At 38.6% G+C, this 23,906-nt stretch overlaps 2 protein-coding genes across 2 annotated transcripts in view; one reads left to right on the top strand and one right to left on the bottom strand.

Moving 5' to 3' along the window:
- Positions 1-23,906, top strand: part of LOC139467985 (sodium/calcium exchanger 3-like) — a 105,992-nt gene that overhangs the window by 24,526 nt on the left and 57,560 nt on the right. The window lies entirely within an intron of this gene.
- On the bottom strand, positions 10,402-12,188 carry LOC139468279 (uncharacterized). Its single transcript, XM_071250148.1, has 4 exons — positions 12,015-12,188; positions 11,510-11,629; positions 10,651-10,920; positions 10,402-10,506 (listed from the first exon to the last, which is right to left on the bottom strand). The coding sequence occupies exons 1-4, from the start codon at positions 12,186-12,188 to the stop codon at positions 10,402-10,404; spliced, it is 669 nt and encodes a 222-aa protein (XP_071106249.1).

Consider the following 23,906-nt stretch of genomic DNA (forward strand, 5'->3'; position numbering starts at 1 on the left):
TCTTCCACTACGTGGTCGGTCATCTGTAGTGTTGGTGGTCTGGTACCGTTGCTGGAGCCTGTATATGGTCCTTACGTGGACCTGAAATGCATTGGTTACTTGCCGGACGGTTTGTCCAGCTTGCAATCGTCCAAGGGCTTGGTGTCGCTGATTTCTTGTTAATCTTGGCATGTGGTAGCAATTCAATAACGAATGAATGTTATCTGGGTGGATGTCTATAGGGCAAGAAATGGGGGAACGCATGTGCATTTAAATTTGCACGGAACTCACGTGCGTCGGGTTACCATGGCCGTTGCCGTGGTGCGTTTGGGCGATCGGTTTTATTGTCATCTGCATTGTTGTTTATCATCAAATTTATTTTTTCCGGATAAGGTAATGTTTAATTTTAGAAACATTGACAAAAATTACTCAGATATTTAAATGACAACTTTTCATGCAATATTACTTTGGGTGGCGTTTTTTTGGCGGTGGTTTTGATATACTAATGCAAATACGAAGCTCAGTGTTCGCACAATTATACACACGCAATCATTTCACGAATACTCATCTTACACATCCCAATCAAACATAAACAACCATATAGGGATATATAGGAGATGGAGACATATTACCCCAGACAGTCAGACCTACAACTATACCAAATTCCACGATGACCCCCTTACTGCCATTCTCAAGACATTGAGACGCATGATCTTACGTCACTGGACCGATGTTTCCTTCTTAAAAGAAATGTCAGGTGAATACTTTTTATCCTATCTATTGTCACAACAAACACAGCAATTCACTTGACGCGGCAACAGTCGCCATGGTATGAGTTTACATTGGGGGATTAGACGAAATTGATTAATTGTATTGATTACTGGAGATGTCATTGTTGTTGGAGATGGGTTATGTTTGTGGAGCGATTCTAGTGCCATGGCTGATGAACCGTGAATCAGGAGTCGTGCTGCAAAACCCTGCCTGATTATTTCTAGGGTCAGCTGTGGGTCATCTTGATCTTTAATAACCACTGCTATATTCGTGAGGTTTTTTCAATAACAACTGCTAATATTTATGAAGATCCTAGCAAGCCACTGTTAGACTTGCATACAAATATTTAGTAGCCACTGCTAGAAGTTCATGTTACTGCTTGACATCCGTGTAGGTCTTGAATAGTCAGTGCTAGGCATTCACATAGCCTTAAAAAGTCACTGTTAGACACCCATGTAGGTCTTAACCAGCCACTGCTATACGTTCGTGTTGATCTTAAATAGCCACTGTTATGCACCTGTATGTGTCTTAAACAGCCACTGCAAGACACCCATATAGGTCTTAAAAGCCACTGTTAGACACCCATATAGGTCTTAAAAGCCACTGTTAGACACCCGTATAGGTCTTAAAAGCCACTGCTATACGTTCGTGTTGATCTTAAATAGCAACTGTTAGACACCCGTATATGTCTTAAATAGCCACTGTTAGACACCCGTATATGTCTTAAATAGCCACTGTTAGACACCCGTATAGGTCTTAAAAGCCACTGTTAGACACCCGTATAGGTCTTTAAAGCCACTGTTAGACACCCGTATAGGTCTTAAAAGCCACTGCTATACGTTCGTGTTGATCTTAAATAGCAAATGTTATATACCCGTATATATCTTAAATAACCACTGTTATACACCCGTATAGGTCTTAAAAGCCACTGTTAGACACCCGTATAGGTCTTAAATAGCAACTGTTATACACCCGTATAAGTCTTAAAAGCCACTGTTAGACACCCGTAAAGGTCTTAAATAGCCATTGTTATACACCCGTATAGGTCTTAAATAGCCACTGTTAGTCACCCGTATAGGTCTTAAAAGCCACTGTTAGACACCCGTATAGGTCTTACATAGCCACTGTTAGACACCCGTATAGGTCTTAAAAGCCACTGTTAGACACCCGTATAGGTCTTAAATAGCCACTGTTATACACCCGTATAGGTCTTAAAAGCCACTGTTAGATACCCGTATTGGTCTTAAATAGCCACTGTTATACACCCGTATAGGTCTTAAATAGCCATTGTTAGACACCCGTATAGGTCTTAAATAGCCACTGTTATACACCCGTATAGGTCTTAAAAGCCACTGTTAGATACCCGTATTGGTCTTAAATAGCCACTGTTATACACCCGTATAGGTCTTAAATAGCCATTGTTAGACACCCGTATAGGTCTTAAATAGCCACTGCTATACGTTCGTGTTGATCTTAAATAGCCACTGTTATACACCCGTATAGGTCTTAAAAGCCACTGCTAGACACCCGTATAGGTCTTAAAAGCCATTGTTAGACACCCGTATAGGTCTTAAAAGCCACTGTTAGACACCCGTATAGGTCTTAAATAGCAACTGTTAGTCACCCGTATAGGTCTTAAAAGCCACTGTTATACACCCGTATAGGTCTTAAATAGCAACTGTTATACACCCGTATAGGTCTTAAAAGCCACTGTTAGACACCCATATAGGTCTTAAATAGCCACTGTTATACACCCGTATAGGTCTTAAAAGCCACTGTTAGACACCCGTATAGGTCTTAAATAGCCATTGTTAGACACCCGTATAGGTCTTAAATAGCCACTGTTATACACCCGTATTGGTCTTAAAAGCCACTGTTAGACACCCGTATAGGTCTTAAATAGTAACTGTTAGTCACCCGTATAGGTCTTAAAAGCCACTGTCATACACCCGTATAGGTCTTAAATAGCAACTGTTATACACCCATATAGGTCTTAAAAGCCACTGTTAGACACCCGTATAGGTCTTAAATAGCCACTGTTATACACCCGTATAGGTCTTAAAAGCCACTGTTAGACACCCGTATAGGTCTTAAATAGCCATTGTTAGACACCCGTATAGGTCTTAAATAGCCACTGTTATACACCCGTATAGGTCTTAAAAGCCACTGTTAGACACCCGTATAGGTCTTAAAAGCCACTGTTAGACACCCGTATAGGTCTTAAATAGCCATTGTTAGACACCCGTAAAGGTCTTAAATAGCCACTGTTAGACACCCGTATAGGTCTTAAATAACCACTGTTATACACCCGTATTGGTCTTAAATGGCCACTGTTATACATCTGTATAGGTCTTAAATAGCCACTGCTTGACACCCGTGTAGCTGGTTCATAACTACTGCTTGACACCTCTTAAATAGCCAGGTGCGGTTGGGTAGCCTGGTGGTTAAAGCGGTCGCTCGTCACGCTGAGGACCCGGGTTTGATTCCCCACATGGGTACAATGTGTGAACCCTATTTCTGGTGTCCCCGCCGTGATATTGCTGGAATATTGCTAAAAGCGGCGTATAACCATACTCACTCACTCACTTAAATAGCCACTGCAAGACACCCATGTTGATCTTTCATAACTACTGCTAGGCGACCATGTAGATGTTATACAACCACTGCTTGACGTCCATGTAGATATTGGGTAACCACTGTCTGACGTTCATGTAGACAAAACTTAAATATAATATGATGTGAAATGATATGATGTATAAAAACATACAGCTAAACGTTGATACTGAATACCAACTTCTAGACATCCGTATACAAACTCGGCACCCGTTCTCTAACCTTCACGCCCATTCCGTGCCCCGTGTCCATAGAAGAGCAAATATGAAAATCGATGTATATTTAAGTTCCTAAGGTCAGTGTCTTATCTATTTAGTGTGTCTCTGTCAATCATGTTGAAACAAAAACCGCCTGTCGACAATTCCCTATAGGATGTTTTATCTAAAGACGGATCTTAAATACCAAAAAACTAACATGTCTAGCATTGATCGGCACATTACTGCAGCAACAATGGTCACCTGGCAAATATCAGCAGTTCCGGGACTAACACGACAGCAAATCTTACACTATTATTATCGGGAGGACGCTAGACGACTATAGCTCATTGTTGGAATGTGTGGCCAGGGTGACAACTTGACAGTTTGGATAACAATTATGGAAAATGTCAGTTTTTCTTTGGTAGAATTAGAAAGTCGCAATACAGAAATCAACAGATGCTGAAACTATGGATGCTGGACCAGAGGCGGATCCAGAGGGGGAAATCCAAATGCAGTATGTTGTAGGCAGTAAAAGTGACTGAGAGAGGATTTGGGGATTTTGAACCCCCTGCCTTTTATAAATGCTGGCTCCGCCCTCGTTGATTGTGTCTCTGTAGAACGGGCCCAGTCACGGAATATGCGTCTACGTAACCTTGGTCTGTGTCAGTGTATGTCATCACAACGCGCATAACTACCACAGTTGCATAACCAGTCATTATAGCCAATATGTTGTAACAACCTGGTGGTCGGGGTTTCGTTTGTTTATTTGTTGTTTAACACCACACGTATTGGTCCAGTTATATGACGGCAGTTTTGAAATAATCGAGTCTGGACCAGACAACTTAGTGATTGATATCATGAGCATCGATCTACGCAATTGGGATACGATAACATGCATCAACCAAGTCAGCGAGCCTGACCAGCCGATTCCATTAGTCGTCGCTTACGACAAGCATAGTCGCCTCTTGTGATAAGCATGGGTTGCTGAAGACTTATTTTACCCCGGATCTTCACGGGTCTCGGGCTCTCTAACTTGGCTATGTCTCTATGTGTCAGTATGTTGCCAGGTCCAACAAGCCCATGTACAGGGGCCTAGAGAAAGCTTTCGATTAGTCAGTTTCAGTTTTCCTCGTTGGGGACTGAAGGAACGACCAACCAAACCTTTCGATTCATCAAATTTAGTCACCTTTTACGACCAGCAGAGGTTGCTAGGGACTAAGTCTAACCCGGAATCCCCATGGGTTACCGATTTAATCACCTCTTAGGACCAGCAGTGGCTGATAGGGACCACGTCTAACCCGGAATCCCCATGGGTTACCGATTTTGTCACCTCTTAGGACCAGCAGTGGCTGATAGGGACCACGTCTAACCCGGAATCCCCATGGGTTACCTATTTAGTCACCTCTTACGACCAGCAGTGGCTGATAGGGACCACGTCTAACCCGGAATCCCCATGGGTTACCGATTTAGTCACCCTTTACGACCTGCATAGGCTGATAGGGATCAAGTCTAACCCGGACCTGAGGAGCGGTGTCTATTCCCAACATATGTCTGGTGTCCCCCTGCGTGATATTGCTGGAATTGCTATAAGCGCCGTAACGCGCTTCTAACATCTCGCCGTGGCTTCCGTTGAATTCAATTTCACATAAGAAAATGAACTTAAAAGCGTTATCATGAAGCTTTTACTAAACATTACGCATAATCCCCACCGATATACATCTCTTCATCAAAGGAGTTGGGGCACGGGTGGCCCAATCGTCGAAGGCGCCGCAATTCCTTGTGCAGTGGTGGACCTCTGACACTCCAGAAACTTATAATCGAGGGTTCGAATCCCGGCTCGAGCCGATTATATTTCTAGGTTTGTCAGCACCATACCCATGATCTTGGGTTTCACCGAAGGGGTAAACGTCCGAGACCTGCATAATTTCGGGCTTTCCTCCCACATTAAGCTGACACGCCATGATATAACTGGAATACTGTTACAAGCGGCGTTAAACTCACTAACTCACACACCAAAGCAGTTAAAAAGCCACGGTCTGCTGGGACGTTTGGGAAACCTGATGCTTCATCTTGTCGGTGTTTGGGATATCTGATTATCTTTCAGTATTTCCAGCTTAAATATCTTTTCATCTCGCCTCCCCATCAAACTTTTCCAAAAGGTTGTGCGCGCCTACTTATCCACACTTGATGTCCTGAATATGGGACATGAATGTTACATTGAATCCATTATACAAGGAAGTATTAAGTGGCCCTGGAAATCATATTAACCTTTGGAATTGGTTTTCATATTTCAAGGATGAGTCTCGTAAATGTTTCATCGCATATCATGTCGCAGACATTACCATTTTGTATTTGCCTTTTCCATCTGATAGGTTTCCACGAACGATTTATTCATAGATAATGCGTATGCTTATTTCAATTTTTGTTGTTGAATGTCTAAACGAGTTTATGTTGTTTGGAAATATTTGCTTCACTGTGAATCCTACTCGCTCGCTCGCTCACTCACTCACTCACTCACTCACTCACTCACTCACTCGGAAATTCCGGAATTAGATAGTCGACCTCTTGCTGACTTTGCGTGCATTCGTACCAAGACTGAGCCGATTGTTGTTCATCCTTTCAACCACTTGTTCAGACTTGATTATTTACACGCAGTCGTATTATCACGTGAATAGTGCACTCTTTTTGCATCATTCAGAATTCCAATGATGTATACATTCAATAGATTCCAAACACTCAGTGTATTAATTTCTGCAAAATATGACAGCACTTTTTTCACTTTCTGAATTGTTTCTATCGGTCACATAGGTTACCAAGAAGAAACATAAATCGTATTCCACATTTATAAAATTTTTGGTCTGCTGATAAAAAAAGGTAATTAATTTTTAAAAACCCCGCCTGAAAACCACATGATGTACATGTATTGTGCAAGAATAGCAGAATCCCTGAATCGTATGTCATCTTGACCCTCATCTATACATAGCATCGTCCGGGACCACATGCAATCATTCAGACACTTCCGTGGTTCCTGTCGGCCTCAGTGACAGCTTGGTTTTCCCTTCTTGTACTGTCTGATGGTTCCATATTACGAAACAAATAATTCAGGTCTCCCAAGCCTCAGCGCCTGCTAATCAGGGCCCGGGTATGAACGTGTTATCTGCTATATGGCTGGTTAGAGTAAATGCTGCGATTAAATACTTGTGTTCATGCACTTAGAGAGTGACCGCAGAGATATCGTCACTTTTTGGTAAAATGATATTACTGGTGTACACCTGAGCTGCCATTATACTAATGATAAAACAACAACTACAACACTACTGCTACTACTACTACTACAACCACCACCACCACTACTACTACTACTACTACTACTACTCTACTGGTTTGCCACCGGGAATACAGCCCTTCTGACAATCTGGGTAATGCAGAAGGCTGCAGTGTTGGGGAGTCTTCTTATTCTCAAAAATGATCTGGATGGGCAGCGCTTCCTGGGAGAAGTCCCATTCGCTGTCTGGGCTGCGTGTAAAGGGGGCAAGGGCCCTGAGCTGATAATGAGCCTAACCAGCCTGACTGTGCCACGATCACCGAAACATTCTTTGCTGCATTTAGTTATTTTGAATGAGGATTCAAGATAAACCGGTATTGCTTTCTTGAGGGTCCGTCTCTTTGCTTTTAAAAACCCTTTGCTGTCAGATACATTATAAACACCTTTGTTTTATCCCTGCAGTATTTCTGCCGCATTATTGATGCACGGTGAGAGTTGGTTGTATGATAGTGAGAGATGGCGTTTGTTGTTGAACCTTCCACACCTGCCTCAACTTCAGCAAGGGCGGTCGGGTGGCCTAGTGGTTAAAGCGGTCGCTCGTCACGCCGAAGACCCGGGTTCGATTCCCGATATGGTACAATGTGTGAAGCCCATTTCTGGTCTCCCCCGCCGTGATATTGCTGGAATATTGCTAAAAGCGGCGTAAAACCATACTCACTCACTCAACTTCAGCAAGGGAGGGGTCCACTAATGCCTACAGTCTAAAACAAACATTTATATGCTTCAGTGGTTTTACATGTGATACCCTGCTACCTCTCTACAGAGTTGAACTGGCCCAATTTAGTGTACTATTGCCTACAGTGACAACTGACAAACACTAGCAAATGATATTTAGTGTTTTTTCTTTATTCATACATTTCTTCTGATATTTCATACATCATACATCATCCATGGTTTCATTTATCATATTCCATGTACATTATGATTCAAACATCACATTCACACTCCCATTTTATCACACATCTTACATTATCCATACCTACATTTCATTCAGTTTCAGTTATCATATTTCATGTATATTATATACATATCAGACTTACATTCATCATATATCATCTCATACATCATCCATATGTATCATTCATTTCCATGTATCATGTGTCACAGAGTTGCACAAACTAGTTGCGAAGCAAATCGTGATGGAGAATCTGTTGATTCTGGGAACAGAATCAACGACGGCCGAATGGGCGAGTTCATTTTATTCCCGGGGTCACGGGTGGCCCAGTCGTCTAAGGCGCCGCGATTCGCTGTGCAGAGTTGTGTCCCTTAGGCACGCCAGAAACCTATGATTGTGGGTTCGAATCCCGGTTCGCCCCGATTATGTTTCTAGGTTCGTCAGCACCATACCCCTGCTCGTGGGTTTCACCGAAGTGGTAAACGTCTGAGACCTGCATCACTTCGGGCTTTCCTCCCACATTAAGCTGATATAACTGGAATACTGTTAAAAGCGGCGTTAAACCCAACTCACTCACTCATTTTATTTCCGTCATCAACATATTGGAACATTCTCTGATTTAAAATGTAGTCAGTGATACATAATTTCTTTATAATTTTGCTTAATAACGTATAGTTGCGTTAATTTTACTTCTTAAAATGCACATTCAGAATGTCCTGGCTCAGAATCAACTACAAGATCAGTAACTTGAAGTCCTCCTAATGATTTAATAAGACGAAATCCTCCAAATCAAACAGAAGCATCAAAGGCATGGGTATGGAGGGTGTCATTGACCAATCAGGGCTAATATATATTTTATATTATATATTATATAAATATATATTTTCTTACACTACTGTCGTTTACAAGACGCCAAGAGGAATGTAGATCTTTTTGTTTACCGCTATGAACAAACAAGCAACTCCCCCACAATGTAGTATTCATGACCATACTTGGTCTGGACGTTGTACTCAGGTGTGATACTGAGATATTCTATCATTTATTGCTTGATAGAAATGCAGCATGAAATTTGAGTTAACAGACACACGGAATTGTTTTGACTGACTTGAATTAATTTTTCAGGGACTCCCAATTGTCTCTTATCGAGTTCCTCTTTTAGAATCAAAAGGTAGTCAATCCAATCATTCTACCGATGGTCTTACTTCGAAGATATTCAGTGGCAATTGATGCACAGGGATTTCTACCATCGTCTTTACCATAAGGTAGTCATCGAGCGCTGCTTAATCTTCAAACGAGGCTAACATTTTCATGCTGTTTTGGGAGCTTTTATTTATTTACAACATTATGAACAAATATTCTAACAATGAAATTGTAGTTTCTCGAGAACCATCCACAATTATGCAACGCTGCTAACACTATGGCGTTGAACTACACATAAGTCTCGGAATTGTTACAGTTGATTTTTCAAAAGACGAAATAAAAGCGCCAAACAATCATAAGAAATGTCTGCTAAAAGCAGAGTCAGGAACATGTGTTTATGAATCACTATCAAATACTGATAAAAGTCGGTGCATTACTGCAGAAATTTCTGTTAGTATTTTTATTTCTACAGAAATTTCTGGCAGAATTTTTGTTTCTACAGAAATTTCTGGCAGAATTTTTTTCTGCAGTAATATTTAGCAGGATTATTTTAATTCAGGAGAAATAAGGTTCAATCATTGGATAGTTTAACCTGGAGTTGCTTCAAATGACCTTTTTCCTCAAAACAAACATTTTTAGTTCACATGATTACAAGCAAAATATAAAACTAATTTCGTGAGATCTTTCAAAAAATTATATATTCACATGCTATATTACAAGAAAACAGTAATTACATGCCAAAAGCCATCCTACCCCAATGCCTCCACAATCATGCCAACATTGAACTTGCAGGGGGACATCTATGGACAAAATCAGTGTTATGTGTGTTTATATTAAAGCATGGTACTAAGTGGACAAAGAGGATGTTCAAATCACAGTCATTTCTGTATATTCTTTTTTGAAGTTTTCAATATATATTTTCCAGTTTTTCACAATACTGATCTTGCTATAGGAAATGTGGTGATTATCATATTGATAAGACAGTCAATCAGCTTCATTAGCTCTCATCTGAATGGAACCCATGTGGACTGTAATGTTGCCAAGGATCATAATCAGGGCGAGTCATGAATATCAGTTATAGACATACACAGCAACAGTGCCCGGCCAATGAAAATCCACATACATGTATACAGAGGGAGGATCTCCAGAATTAACGGTTTTTTCCCTATTTTTTGTATTGTTGCTTAACACTGCACTCAGCAATAATTCAGCCTGTACATAAGCGAGACTCGACAATCTAGTGATTGATCTTATGACCATACTGGCATGATTGGGGTACGACGACACACAATCACTAAAGTCACAGTGTCTGACCACACAAACTAAGTAGTCACCCAAATCGATAGCATAGATATCTGGGGACAAATAAAAAAAAAATATATTCTAACCCGGACTCCAAATAGGCTAAGAATGAAAGTACATTTACCAAGTGTAACTAACCACCAGTGTAACTAAACATACCATTTTATCCAGTTCCTGTCTCAGAACTTGGTCTGTGTTCTCAGCTCCTGAATCAAAATGTCCTTCTCTTTCAGTTGTTCTTGCAGCGCTAATACATCAGCTGCTTCCTTATTGTTTCCAGTTCCCTTCAAATATAATATACATTTTCATTTTCATACTAATGACAATTAAAAAAAACAACTATATAAATTATTCACATTTTGAAGTTCCTTGAGTGAGTGAGAGTGTTTAAATGACAAAGATCTGATTCTATCCTTAGTACTCCTTACCTTGTTTTCTTGTTTAATCTGTTTCAGTTGATAGTTGAATTCTTCTTTGGAGATTTCACCATTTCTAAATTCTGTTAGCTTCCTATAAAGGGTTGCCTCATCTTTAAATGAAACAGTCTCCAAGAAAAGACAGGTGTTGACCTTTGTGTTCTTTTGCTCCTTAAGTTTACCAAGGCTGAATAATTCCATGATATCAAGAATGAGACGATAACATCTGTCTGACGTCGTAGCTACAGCTAGCTGAACTTTGAAACGACCACCAAAACGGTGCTGGAAAAAGGCATCAAATAGAAGATTCAACACATATTCAGTAGAAATCATCAAATGCATACATCTTAACATGCATGAAGATCCAGGGTAGAATAGGTCTTCAGCAACCCATCCTTGCCGTAAAAGGAGACTATGCTTGTCGTTAGGGGCGACTAACAGGATCTGGTGGTCAGGATCGCTGACTAGGTTGAAACATGCCAACGATCCCAATCCCGTGGATCGATGCTCTTGATATTAATCACTGGATTTTCTGGTCCATACTCGATTATTTACAGACCACTGTCATATAGCTGGAATATTGCTGAGTGCGGTGTTAAAACAACAAACCAACTAGCCAATCTAAGCATGCATTACATGACTTAAAGAATACAAGGGAAAATGTGAAAAATAATATGTAAGTAAACTGTTACACTAGCTTCAGGTGCTGAATAACATTTGGGTTTTTTAATTGGCATGTCCAATAATGCAATCGTTTTCCATGAGTACATCACACTGATAGAATTGTAATACATGACATGACATCATGGAATATTGCTATGGTACATAACCTCATGTGCGGCCACATGGAAAACAGAGTATGATATCTTACACGTGATGTCTCTGTTGGTTTCACTGCCTCCTGGCACTGTTTCCTCCATTTAGTATCTGCATTGCAAAGAAGGGCTGTCCCACTTTTACCAGCTTTTGGGTGAAGGTAGTGAAATGCCTGGAAAAAACATAAAACGAAACATAATATGTAATGTATCAAAAGTGCAGGAAATAAAAGGCAGAAATGATAGTCCATTGAATTGGATTGGCGCACAAATATTTTGTAAAAGATGTATCTTCAACGGCTTTACAGTATTTGAAATGAAGGGGAGGTTGGGGTGTCGAGGTTTTCCTGTATGAATCCTTGAATCTAAGAACCTTCCAATCCTTAACTTGTAAAATTTGGGTATGACAAGGACCCCATGCTTAATTTGGTACCAGTGGTCAGTGGAGTGGATTAACAATGCATCCTCCCTATTTCCTGGAGAGGAATATTCATATCGGAAACACGTAAAATAAATATGTTACCATTATTGTAGCCTTAGAATTAAGGGGCTGTTCATCTGTTGGGGAGGTCTCTGCCAGAGATATGCAGGGTGTGTCCACTGGTTTGGCAGCCGAAACAGCTCCTGAACAAATACACATGAGATAGATTCTATAGGCCAGTATAAAAAGAAATCGCAAAATAGTAACTTATAGTTTTGTTTAATATACATTAAGTATTTTCTATCTACCTTCATATTTAACTTTATAAACACTCGTCAGCATGTCAAGTGTCTCCAGGAAGTCGTCTGCATCTTCCGTTTTGTACAGGTCACTCCATAAGTTGTCAGTGACTGCATACTTGTGTAGGGGGCTCTCAATGTCCACACTGTCATGAAGCTGAAAATTATATAAGGATGAGTATACTGCGAAAATTACATTGGATTAATTCGTTAAGTGACTTATGTATCATGTTTGGGAGTGGCATTCAGATAAGCAAAATTGCTTATTTGCCAATCCCTCCACTTTATGGAAATAAATATGTGTATATCAAGAGACTTCTAAACCATAACCGAACTCAAAACTAACCCCACGTGTCGTAAATGGGTGCTCTAAGGTAAAAGGATGGTAAACACGTATTTCATTGGCAAGGGATACTCAACTCTTATGATCGGAAAGGGGGTCAAAGGACAAAGGAGAGATAGACTGACCAGGCCGAGACCAGACCTACTACCCAGAGCTCCATGCGGCCAGCCAGCCTGGTACAAGACTTAGTGTAAAGCTAGCCTAGTCTATGTCATTCAGCAGCTGGTCACTGCGGCGGAATGTGGTTTTGGCGTTGCTGTTCAAGTTCGAATTTCCGATAGGCCTGTCTCCACAGCATAATCTGCTGCCCCCCCCCCCCCCACCCCCCCCCCCCACCCCCAACACACACAAAGTAGCACGCACACGGTTTTCAATATATTTTATAACATACTACTTAGATGCGAACTGTTTAATTGACAGCTGTTAATTGGTAACGGTTAAGCCTCAGTGAATTTGCATTGGGAGTGTTTGTGTGTGAGGGGGCGTCTGGAATATAGGTGGATTCAGTCGGAATAAAGATAAGGTAATGATCTCATAAATTTTATTGAAGGCTTTGAAAGTTGAGGATCGGGGAGACTGTAACACAGAGTAATTAACAAAACGATCACGTGATCGTGGCGCTGATAGACAACACCCACCGACCACGTGCGCGAGACAATGTATCACCGTATGAAGTGACAATACCCGAGGAAATTTAATTGCCAAGTTGGCAGGAAGTCTGGCGGCACGGCACGTACAATATGCGTCGTTTGGGTATTCTAAATTGTCCCAGCACCAGCTTTGATGGGATAAATAAGAGAAGATGATATATATGATTTAAACAGTATTTTATTTCCATTAATGTTCAGATTTTACAATACATAACGTTACAATATGGAAAAAAGGATTAGCAAACAGGCCAAAAAGGCCTACATTAATGCTTCTCCTAATATTGTACATTATACCTGTAGATTGTAATGAAGTCTATAGAGCAGACATTAATGAGTAACACAAAATGAAATAAAATGGAAAGCAAGCTACCAATTGCATTTTATATTCTGAAGTTGACACATAACTTACGTAAAACGGTTTGTTTCAATGATGTAATTGTGAACTGATTTTATAATGTGTTCATTGCCTGAGGGAGATGAGTCTTCATTGCCGTGGAGTATAGTATGTATGCTGGGAGCTGGTTAAGAAAAAGGTATTTATCAATTCTGAACTTGGCATAGCTTGGACAAGATAGAAAAAAGTGGAAAGCATGAACAGAAGGGATTATCAATCAGAAATCTGTCATATAAATGTGATTTTAAATCACTACAACCTAGCATAAGTCTAGATAAAATCACTTGGCATTGCCTCTGGCCATAACTAGCAAAATATGTAAAATTGATGATATATATGTTTATTTTAGGAAAACATTAATACAACAATTTGTTATATTCATAAACATTGGGTCTATAAAGTTATTTTTATCTAAATATTTCTAATGTTATAAATAACAGAAAACTCGCATGTAAATTATCAAAATACTGCGTGGATTGGTATTTTGTAATTTTCCGTGTTTTCACTTTCACTGATCACCACAGACAGATTTATGGTCACGTAGCTACACTACAAGTGTCGCCATACAGCTACAATAAGTTGCCTAATGTACATGTAGATAGTATACAAGTCGCAATAACACCACAGGGGGTGGAGATATCTCCTTTTTCAGATTAGTTTGTTTGCGTTTTTTTTATCAAAAGTGGTAGAAATAAATACACTAAAATTAGACTCTTACAAAACGCGTTTCGCATGACAGCAAAGCAACACAATCTCTGTTTGGAGCACAGGTTGTTATTTGGTTGTTGTTATATAAAATAACCATGTTACCAAAATTGTTTCTTTCCACGTTCTAGGATCGGCGTTTCCAGAAATATATATAACAATAAATATTTTGACGTCTTACCTGTATCGTAACTGCAAGACGGTAACCAGACGCTGTAACTTTGCTGACTGCACGTGATTCGGGATCTTTGCTGTGGCTGAAAAAAGAGTGCTATTTTTTTACAGAAAGAGACCACGTTGCTTGTGCCATTGTGCAAAGACTTTTCAGGAATGCGAAGGTACGATTCTGAATATACACGAATATATACAAGTCACATGACAAAGAAGGTATTTACATGAAAGATATTTCAAATCTCGATGTTAAAGACCATGAGAAATGTAGATTTTACTGAATCCAATCCGATTAAGAGTTACTATCATTCATTACAAATGGATAATACGATATTGCATTATAGAGAGGGTAATTATAGCTACCTGAAGGAGCAACCATATGTCCACTCTTTGAAGTTGCCGCCAAACCGGACGCGTAATTGAAACGCACAAGAACACTGTGTACACAGCTTCTTTCTAATTTTGGAGAAGCGTAAGTGTGTTGAAAGAACAATAGGAATGTAAGTCAGGCATGAAGTTGCACGGAGAAACGGACTTCACAAATTGTACCCATGTCGGGAATCGAACCCGGGTCTTCGGCATGACCAGCGAACGCTTTAACCACAAGGCTACCCGACCGCCCCCACCAGCAAGAAAGCGTGTGTACAAGGACAGTCGACTTTACAGACTGAAGGATCAGCTATCCCAGGGTGTCAAGACACTACTCCAGTTCTTGGATGCTGTTGGCAAACTTCTGAAGATGGATTAAGGTTGTGTCAGTGTGATGACATCCTCGATGTGAACTGTGATGTGAACTGTGATATTAACTTTAACTGAACTCTAAGTGGCGAATATGTTAAAACAATGGATTTAAGGGATGGATGAATTAAAATATTGAATGAAATAAAGTAAAAGAGGGTATCAAGCATCTTGAGTCATCTCTTTTGTCTATAATAAGACAAGTCCATTTTTTCATGATAGGGGTTAATTACCTGATTAACATGTGCAACCAGGTATGACATTGTTGTTTTAAGGTGTCTCACAACTGGGCTGTCTTACTAATGGGAGGAGACCGAGAAACCAACGTGAGACATTATAATCACATGGTTGTTCATATGTGTTATTGAATGCGTGATTGGTATTACTGCTTAAAATGTAGGTTTGTATTTATAATAAGAGCTATTCGTTTACATTTGCGATACAATATAGAAATAGTTTTGTCCGGGTAGCAACATAACTGTTGCATAGGATCTGTTGTTTAATGATAATACTATATGAAAATTCCTCGAGCTGACTTACACTATGGATAGTGTACAGGACAACAGTTATAGAACATCGTGAAAAAGGTGATGGAAACGGCAAAATATTTATTTACAATATATGTGTTTCCAGGGGACGAGTCTGTTACAAAGTCTATGTCTAAAAAAAGAGTAAACTCGCTCCTTGTCGGACAAAACTGAATGTAATTAGGTTAACTACCTATGTACATTATCAGTTGATTACTTGAATTAATATCAAATTGTAACCTGAGATGCTGGTGCCAAAGCTTACAACAGATTACGTGACCACCCAGTGAACACTCAAGGGGGCGTGATATACACCAATCAGCCGTGGACGCCCGACCATAAAAACGGTATATGTTGATTTAACCCTAATTACGTATCGTTAAATATCGTTAAATCTTCGAGAACGTTCAGTCAGGCGGTCAAGCTATTCAACAAGTAGGTAAATCACATCGAAAACCCAAGTTCCGGTCGCAGTGAGAAGCTCTGGATGCCTTAAGGAGGGTTCACCAGCTCAGCTTCAACAACGTTGACATGGGTGAGAAGCATTTTTTTTTGTACACCAAACACTGTATATATCTTAAAGAACGTTGGCCTTCTGTTTGTATTGGTTTCTTTATGAACATATTCATTGAACATGTTCGTACCCATTACAGATCTTACCAACGTCATCAACAGTCAAGACAGACACCTTTCTTCAAGAAATCTGCCCCCAAAGAAAAGCATGGAAATTGGTAAGTAATGTTTATGTGCACAATACCATGCTCCAATATGGTTCATTTATTGCATCAGCAATATTAGGTACAGTTGAGCTACGAACGCGAAAACAAACAGGTAAGGCGAATGTAGGGGTGAAGTACTCCATCAGTCTTGCGTTTCGATGTTGTTGTTTTTTACCATCACCGACTGCGTTGCCAAATTTCGTTTCGGAATCTAAACACGGTGCATGATTTTTATCAAAATTTCAACATGACCTAGGAAAGGAAGAGCCAGGGCCCTGCGAAAGTACGCGGATTGTGTAGCCCATATATGGCTTCAAGTGGCATTATATTGGTGTTACTTAGTATGTATACCAGGTAAGTGTTGCCCTCGTTGCCGACCAGGCCATGACTTAATTAGGGTGTGAGTTGGTGGGTGGCTCGGGCTACTCTGTGGTGCTTACAGAGTAGGCGTGGGGCTAGGCAAGTTTACGAGACAGAGATCTACTCTATGGGCAGCCATTCGGTCAAAAAATACAAAGTTCAAATAAAGGACACAAGTACGCAACTAAGGTCAAATATTACGAATAAAGAACTAAATGTTACTACTAAAGGTCAAAATACAATATTAAAAGTCAAATGCTGCGAAAAGACGTCATAAGAAAAGAAAGAACAATGTGTACGAAAGAACGTCTGTAAGAACGAAAGGACGTTTTCAATAAACCAGTCAGAATGTGGATAAGGATTAAGGCACTTTGACAGAATCATTCATTCATAATATCGCGAAATCGTCATTACAAAGCACATCGGTAACATAATTGCGTTGCATAAATTGTGGTTGCAATACAGATAGGATCATGCACTATGAGAGATTCAAATCCACACGTGTGTTTTTATGAAGGCTCACATTTTGCTATTGTGTTTTATCTCTGCCTGTTTATTTGTCTTTACAGTTTTAGTTCAGTTTTTTTTATCCATTTTGATATGTACTTAGAGGTGACAAATATTAAGTAACTAGCCGCTAGTTTCCAAACATACTTTACATAACTTGTTGACTTTAAAATGATTTATTGTGCTTACATGTTTTTAAATTTGGCATAAGGAAAAGACAATGAATAAACTTAGTCTGATGTTTGTCAGGTCATTCATACCGTTCAGTGTATTCATATTATTATTTCACAAGGGGTTTGTCAGCTAGGTTAAATGTAAGTTTAGATATGCTGACAAAAAATCATGTTCATGACTGTCCATCAGTGTAAAATGCTTTTAAAAGTCTTGTCACTAACATTGATTTCACATGTAGAATACGACTTATCTTGACGTGCCTAAGTTTTATGATAACAAGAATTTTAAATGGAAGAAATTCAGTAGTCATTGTTAGGGTTATGTAAACTAGATAAATATCTGAATAGATATTTGTCACTCTTTTTCAGTAGTGAAATCTTGAGACAAATCAACAATTATTCTTTTTCACAAACAGTGCTATAAAAGAGATGATTAATTGATGCTTTATTAAGTTTTTGGATAACCATTAACATTTCAAGAAATCTTTAATCTTAAGTTGCCCCTGCACATCCTTAATGTTTGTCTGCACCGTTTGATGATCCCTACAAGATACTTACATTATATTAATGGCAGATTGCCTTCCAAATATGATGTTTTTATTGGTAATTCTTGTTTTATATAAAAATACACATAATAACTTATTTCTACTTATGTCATAAAAAAGCAATAACTGCTGACAATGGTTTAGGGAAAATGAATGTAATTTAATAGCCAACTGGATACTTTTTACATTATCATTTTAATTGCCCATTCAAGCAAAAAACCAACCCACACACTTGCGATTCTTATGTCAATTGTTTAAACTTCAATATCATTTAAAAAATATACACTTGGAAATAAAAAAGTTGGAATAATAACATCAGCTTGGAATAATTATGTGAGATAATACTGTTTTAATATCTCAAAGGTTTATTTTTTTATAGGATCTATAGGCTACATGTATCTGAGACCCGTGAAGATCCGGGGTAGAAAAGGTCTTCAGCAACCCATGCCTGTCGTAAAATGAGACTATGCTTGTCGTAAGAGGTGACTAACGGAATCGGGTGGTCAGGGTCGCTGACTTGGTTGATGCATGTCATCGATCCCAATTGCGTGGATCGATGCTCATGATATTAATCACTGGATTGTCTGGTCCAGACTCGATTATTTACAGACCGCCGTCATATAGCTGGAATATTGCTGAGTGCGGCGTTAAACAACAAACATACAAACTGTGACACTGACAATATGGCCCAAAACATACAGTTTATGTTAAGGGCGCAAGACATTGTCACAATACTTAATGATAGATTATCATTTTGAAAATACATGACACTGATCTTATTGCATCACAGTTTTGTGAGATGTTTGTTAATGAATGTCTTTTGTATTGCATTATCAAAATGTTTAAAAATCAAGTTTTCATTAAAACATGACATTTTCAGTATTACATGACATTTTCAGACTAACTAGTGTTTTTAGACTTGAAATTCTTATCATTTTCATGTTACTGTCACTCTATCTAACTCTATTAATACCTATATATATGCTACCAATTTTATCCAGTATTTAACCAGGAGATAAAAATACTGTGTTTTCAATGTTTCACTTGGTAACCTGTAAACTGCACTAAACTGAATTTGGAAACGAAAACAGAGAATAAGGTTTCAAATCTTAAATTAAGCATGGATAAATCTACAGGTAACCGTGCTCCACATTAAAAACATGTTGTGTTTATGCTTGTCACCATATCCCAATTCACAGATTGATGTTCATGATGTCAATCACTTTATTGTCTGGTCCAGACTTCTGTACAGACCACCGTCATATAGCTGAAATATTGTTGGAGTGCGGTGTCAAACAAAAAAGTGAACAAACAAACAAAATCACCAACAGTGGTGCTGTATATGCTTAAACAGTTTGTTTACACATAGGTCAGGCATTGAAAGCATGTAACACCAAAACTACCATGAAGTGGGCACCTCTCTGTTGTCCTCAAAACTTGAAATTCATTCTCTCTGTAGATTTTTATGGTTTTCTGCACAAAATGTATTGCCACACATCCTTTCAATATTGTAGTGAAACTTTGCATGTTGTATCCTATAAATGTAATTATTTTAATATGCTTATAGACAATGACTGTAAAAAAGTACTACTTTATAAAATATTAGTTTCCGTTTCAAATCGGCCTTTTTAAGAAGAGGGGGATTATTGTGATTTCATAACCTGATTGTCAAGTTATCAAGATGCTCATGATATGAATCTCTGAATTGACTGGTCCAGACTCGATTAGTTACAGACCGCAGTCATATAGGTGGAATATTGGTGAACGCGGCAGTAAACAACAAACCAAACCAAAACATATATTACTGTCTGCATATCTTATTGTTAGGGAGTTTTGTAGATTCTTATTTAGAAACCAGTGGAGCTTAGTATCCACAGTGCACATATATGGGTTACGTTATTGTAGTTTGTCCAGTATTATTTGTAAAGGATGTAATGGGATTTGTTTTGTAATGGGATCATGCCATGTATGTCGAGACATTTGTGTGTACATTATATTTGTAACAAACGTTTAGAAGGATAGAAATTTATCTTTGTCTTAGCTAAATGCTTGGTACGGGCCTGTTTAATAAATTCAATGTTTGTCTGGTAGGCTTGTCCAATTTTGGAGGCATTGTTGATTTCTGAGAATGGAAATTGACAATTGTTATATTTGTATGACTATCCAATTACATTAAAGTTGCAATTTATGTATTGTTCAAATATTAATTTGACATTTCCAGGACCAGTAAAGCTGCAAGATTTTGTCGGCCAGTCAAAAGTGGACGCTGCAATCCAAGGTATCACTTTTAGTGCTATCATGAAGATAGTTATCAATGAAATTATTGGTATATGATTCCACATACAATATCATGTATTGCGTATTTTTTGCTTGAGGCTATACTATACAATTCAAAGTAAATGCTGAAATCACATGTGGTTAATATTTTTATAATTTATGTAAATTGTTTTAAACCACATTAGAATTGTTTTGAAGTAAAAGTATTTCATGTCCAATTGCTCATCCCAAGTATAAAAGAATCTGCACACAATGTTGAAACTTGAAAAATGCACAAGATTGATTTTTCTCTCAGTATTCTCAATACCCAAATCAGTATTCTGTAAATAAACAAGTTTTGAACAATTTGATTTTCATAGTGATAATACTGTAAATACTATTTTCAGGTGAAACTTTCTTTGGGTCACACACATGAAGATGTGGATCAACTGTTTAGTGTATTTGCAAGGGAACTTAGACAGAAGCCTGCAACAACCCGCGATGCCCTCCTTCAAGATTGGGGACATCCGGACACCCACCACCAAGCTATCAGACTTCAAACCCGTCATGCCTGCCCCAAGGGAAGCGACAACCCTCCCAACTTAAGTCCAAGAAGGCAATAGAGAAAAACAATGAAAAACTGCAAAAACAATCAAAGGTAATTTCAATAAATATTGCATTTCTTTTGAAATATGTATTGTGATGTGTAATATTAGGGTTAGTCAGCGTTACTTAGAATATGTGTAATGTGGGCAGAGAAACAACCCAACTTCATGAGGTTACTATTTTTGCTTTTATTGTATAGATGCACTGTGATTTTAATTATGTTCTCATATTCTTTACATTTATTTTCTTTACTTTCAGATCACTCTGACAAGGCACCGAAGACAAGCGTCAGTATCAGAACAATAAAGAAGGAGCAGCAAGTATTGCTGAAATGTACATATTTTTTATCTATGCTATGTATAAGCTGAGATATTACCAAGGATTGCATTGCAGAAGTTTTGTGCTTTGTATGTTTTTGTTTCTTAGTAAAGCTGTGTATTTAGAATTGTGTGTAATATATATATATATATATATATATATATATATATATATATATATATATATATATATATATATATATATATATATATATTTAGAATTGTGTGTAATATATATATATATCTATATATCTATCTATCTATCTATCTATATATCTATCTATATATATATATATATATATTACACACAATTCTAAATTCTAAATTCTAAAGATGAGATGTGCACAATGAAATTTATGAAACAATATATGCAGTTATATCGTAAAATCATGGTTGTGTTCAATTTTTTTCCATGTCTGAAGTTAACCTACTTTCAGAGTACCGTATATCACATGTAGGTTGTTTCTTTGAATTCCAACTGGGGATTATATATTTGGTTGGCCCCATGGAATAATTATGAAATTTATTTTTTTGAGAATCACATTCACCTTTAGTGTTGTACACTTCAAAGTCGTAAAAAGGACATTGAAGATGGTCACTGAAATTCTCATAATAATTTATATAATTATAGCGTAAGCTCAAGGCTCAATGATTTGCATCTGTCTAGTATACAAAGGTATGAGGCCAACATATTGTTCCATTGTTTAATTCGAGTGACGTCGACTTTTCTTGATAAATTTGGTAAATATAATACCAAGATAAATATCTTCAATTGCTGAATTCGGTTTAAACTCTCCAATGATTGATGCTTGATATTACTGCAGGAAAAAATTCTGTAGAAAAAAAAAATACTGCCAGAAATTTCTGCAGAAAAAAAATTTGGGGCCAGAAATTTCTTCAGTAATGCATTTTCTCAGCCAATTGTTTAGCTTGTAAACATGTGTACACACTGGGACACACATTATTTGGATTCGTCTCCTCGAGATCTTTCCAATGATATAAAACATGTTTTTGAAGCTCGCTTCCTTCTGTGTGGTCAAGTTCGGACTCCTGGCCATTCCTTAGTTGTCCCGCCCTGCCTTGGTGGCACCCGTCACAAACACATGCAACGGCAAGTCAGTTGTTCGCCTGAAAAAATCAACACGGGAACATGTGGTAAAAATCAAAATAGGAACATGCATCGCACATAAATTTTGTCACCGATACGTCAAAGTTGAAAGTGTCCCCCCACATTCCTATCATAAAACATTTCGAATACTTTGAAGTCACGAAAGACTAAAATTGGGGTAAGAAATGAATGGATCTGGTAGGTGAGTTTTCCAAACCATATTTTTCTTTGCAAAATCAAATATTCCTGAAATATATGTTTAAATGAATTATGAATTAAAGTGACTGACTTAGATTATTGTTGCTTCCCTTTCTCCTTATCATTGTTCCGCGCCCACATACATAAACAGACATGACAGCCTCAAAGCTTGTTGGACTTAAACATGATCTTCGTGGCCTTTGTTCTGGTCGAGATTAAGGCGATGTATACTATGCTTCTGGGACTCTCGTTTCTCATTAATAAGTGTGTCCAGTCATTTCCAAATTGAATAAGATTATCCGATGTGAATTGACAGACAGGAAACGTATCCTCGTCTTATTGGCCGAGGCAGGTTACACCTTGTCAATGCAGGAACTGTTGGTATTCCCAAGGCTGAAGACGCACATACACGTTGGTACAAATTTGACTGGTATGCGTGGGTGTCAGTGTCACAAGCGTCCCATGGCTCTTGGGTGTCCTGAGTTCTGTGAGGGTGCTGACACGTTCATCGGTGTCCAGGACCCACACTAAAACAAGTTGAAGCTGCTTTTTGTCATCAAGCAGTGAACGGTACTTGGACTTAAGATGCATGTGTTTCGTTACATGTGTACATAACGAACAGATGTACAGACAATTGTATGTCGAAAGAGTGAATCTTGTGTTACACCGCGGTCATCAATATTCCAGCTGTTGGTGGCCTGTAAACAGTGGTCGATATCATGATCAACGCCACACCCACTTGAACACTATAACACGGAGTCACACTTTTGTAAATAATCGAGACAAAACCCTTTCCATGGCCATTTGAAATCTCTGTCAGAAGCAGAGTTCATTGTACAATTCCGACTATACAATGATGAGCATGTTAATGAATTACTCTGAAATAGTGATATTACCTGGTGTTAGTGAAAATGTGAACATATCCTGCGCCACCGATGGCACCCGTCCCAAACACAGGCAAAGGTAAGTCATTTGTTTCCCTGAAAAAAACCCCGGAAACATATGGTATAAGTCAAAATATTGGTTTGTGGGGCAGCATAGTGGTGAAGGCCGTCAGGCTGATAGAAGGCCCTAAGTGGGTACAATGTTTTGGATATCGCTGGAATATTGGTAAATATTGGCGTGAAGCCATATTCCCTTTTACTCCCGCAGGAACAGCTTTTTAGAATGAGTCTACTGGTTGTAAGAGGCGACCAAAACATTACAAAAATCACAAACGTTATCAAAACCTCGCCGAAACAATGCAATCTTAAGGCCCAAAACGCAACGATGATACCCGTGTCCACTACATCACCATCGAATACTTATTTCTTTGATTTATAGCCAATACCAAATGTAGGTGTATACTTTCTTTTGCTCGGCAGTATACTTGGTCCGATATATCTTTTCGTATAAACGTCTAGTTTACACCCTTGC

The sequence above is a fragment of the Haliotis cracherodii genome, unplaced genomic scaffold (genome assembly GCF_022045235.1).
Source record: "Haliotis cracherodii isolate W230 unplaced genomic scaffold, xgHalCrac1.p SCAF_2, whole genome shotgun sequence".
Lineage (NCBI taxonomy): Eukaryota > Metazoa > Mollusca > Gastropoda > Lepetellida > Haliotidae > Haliotis > Haliotis cracherodii.

Coding starts and splice junctions, on each gene's coding strand:
- LOC139468279 (XM_071250148.1), bottom strand. CDS start 12,188: ATGAAGGTAGATAGAAAATACTTAATGTATATTAAACAAAACTATAAG. Junction 10,921..11,509: donor AACCAACAGAGACATCACGT/GTAAGATATCAT, acceptor GCCTTTTTCCAG/CACCGTTTTGGTGGTCGTTT. Junction 10,507..10,650: donor AGATTAAACAAGAAAACAAG/GTAAGGAGTACT, acceptor TTATATTTGAAG/GGAACTGGAAACAATAAGGA.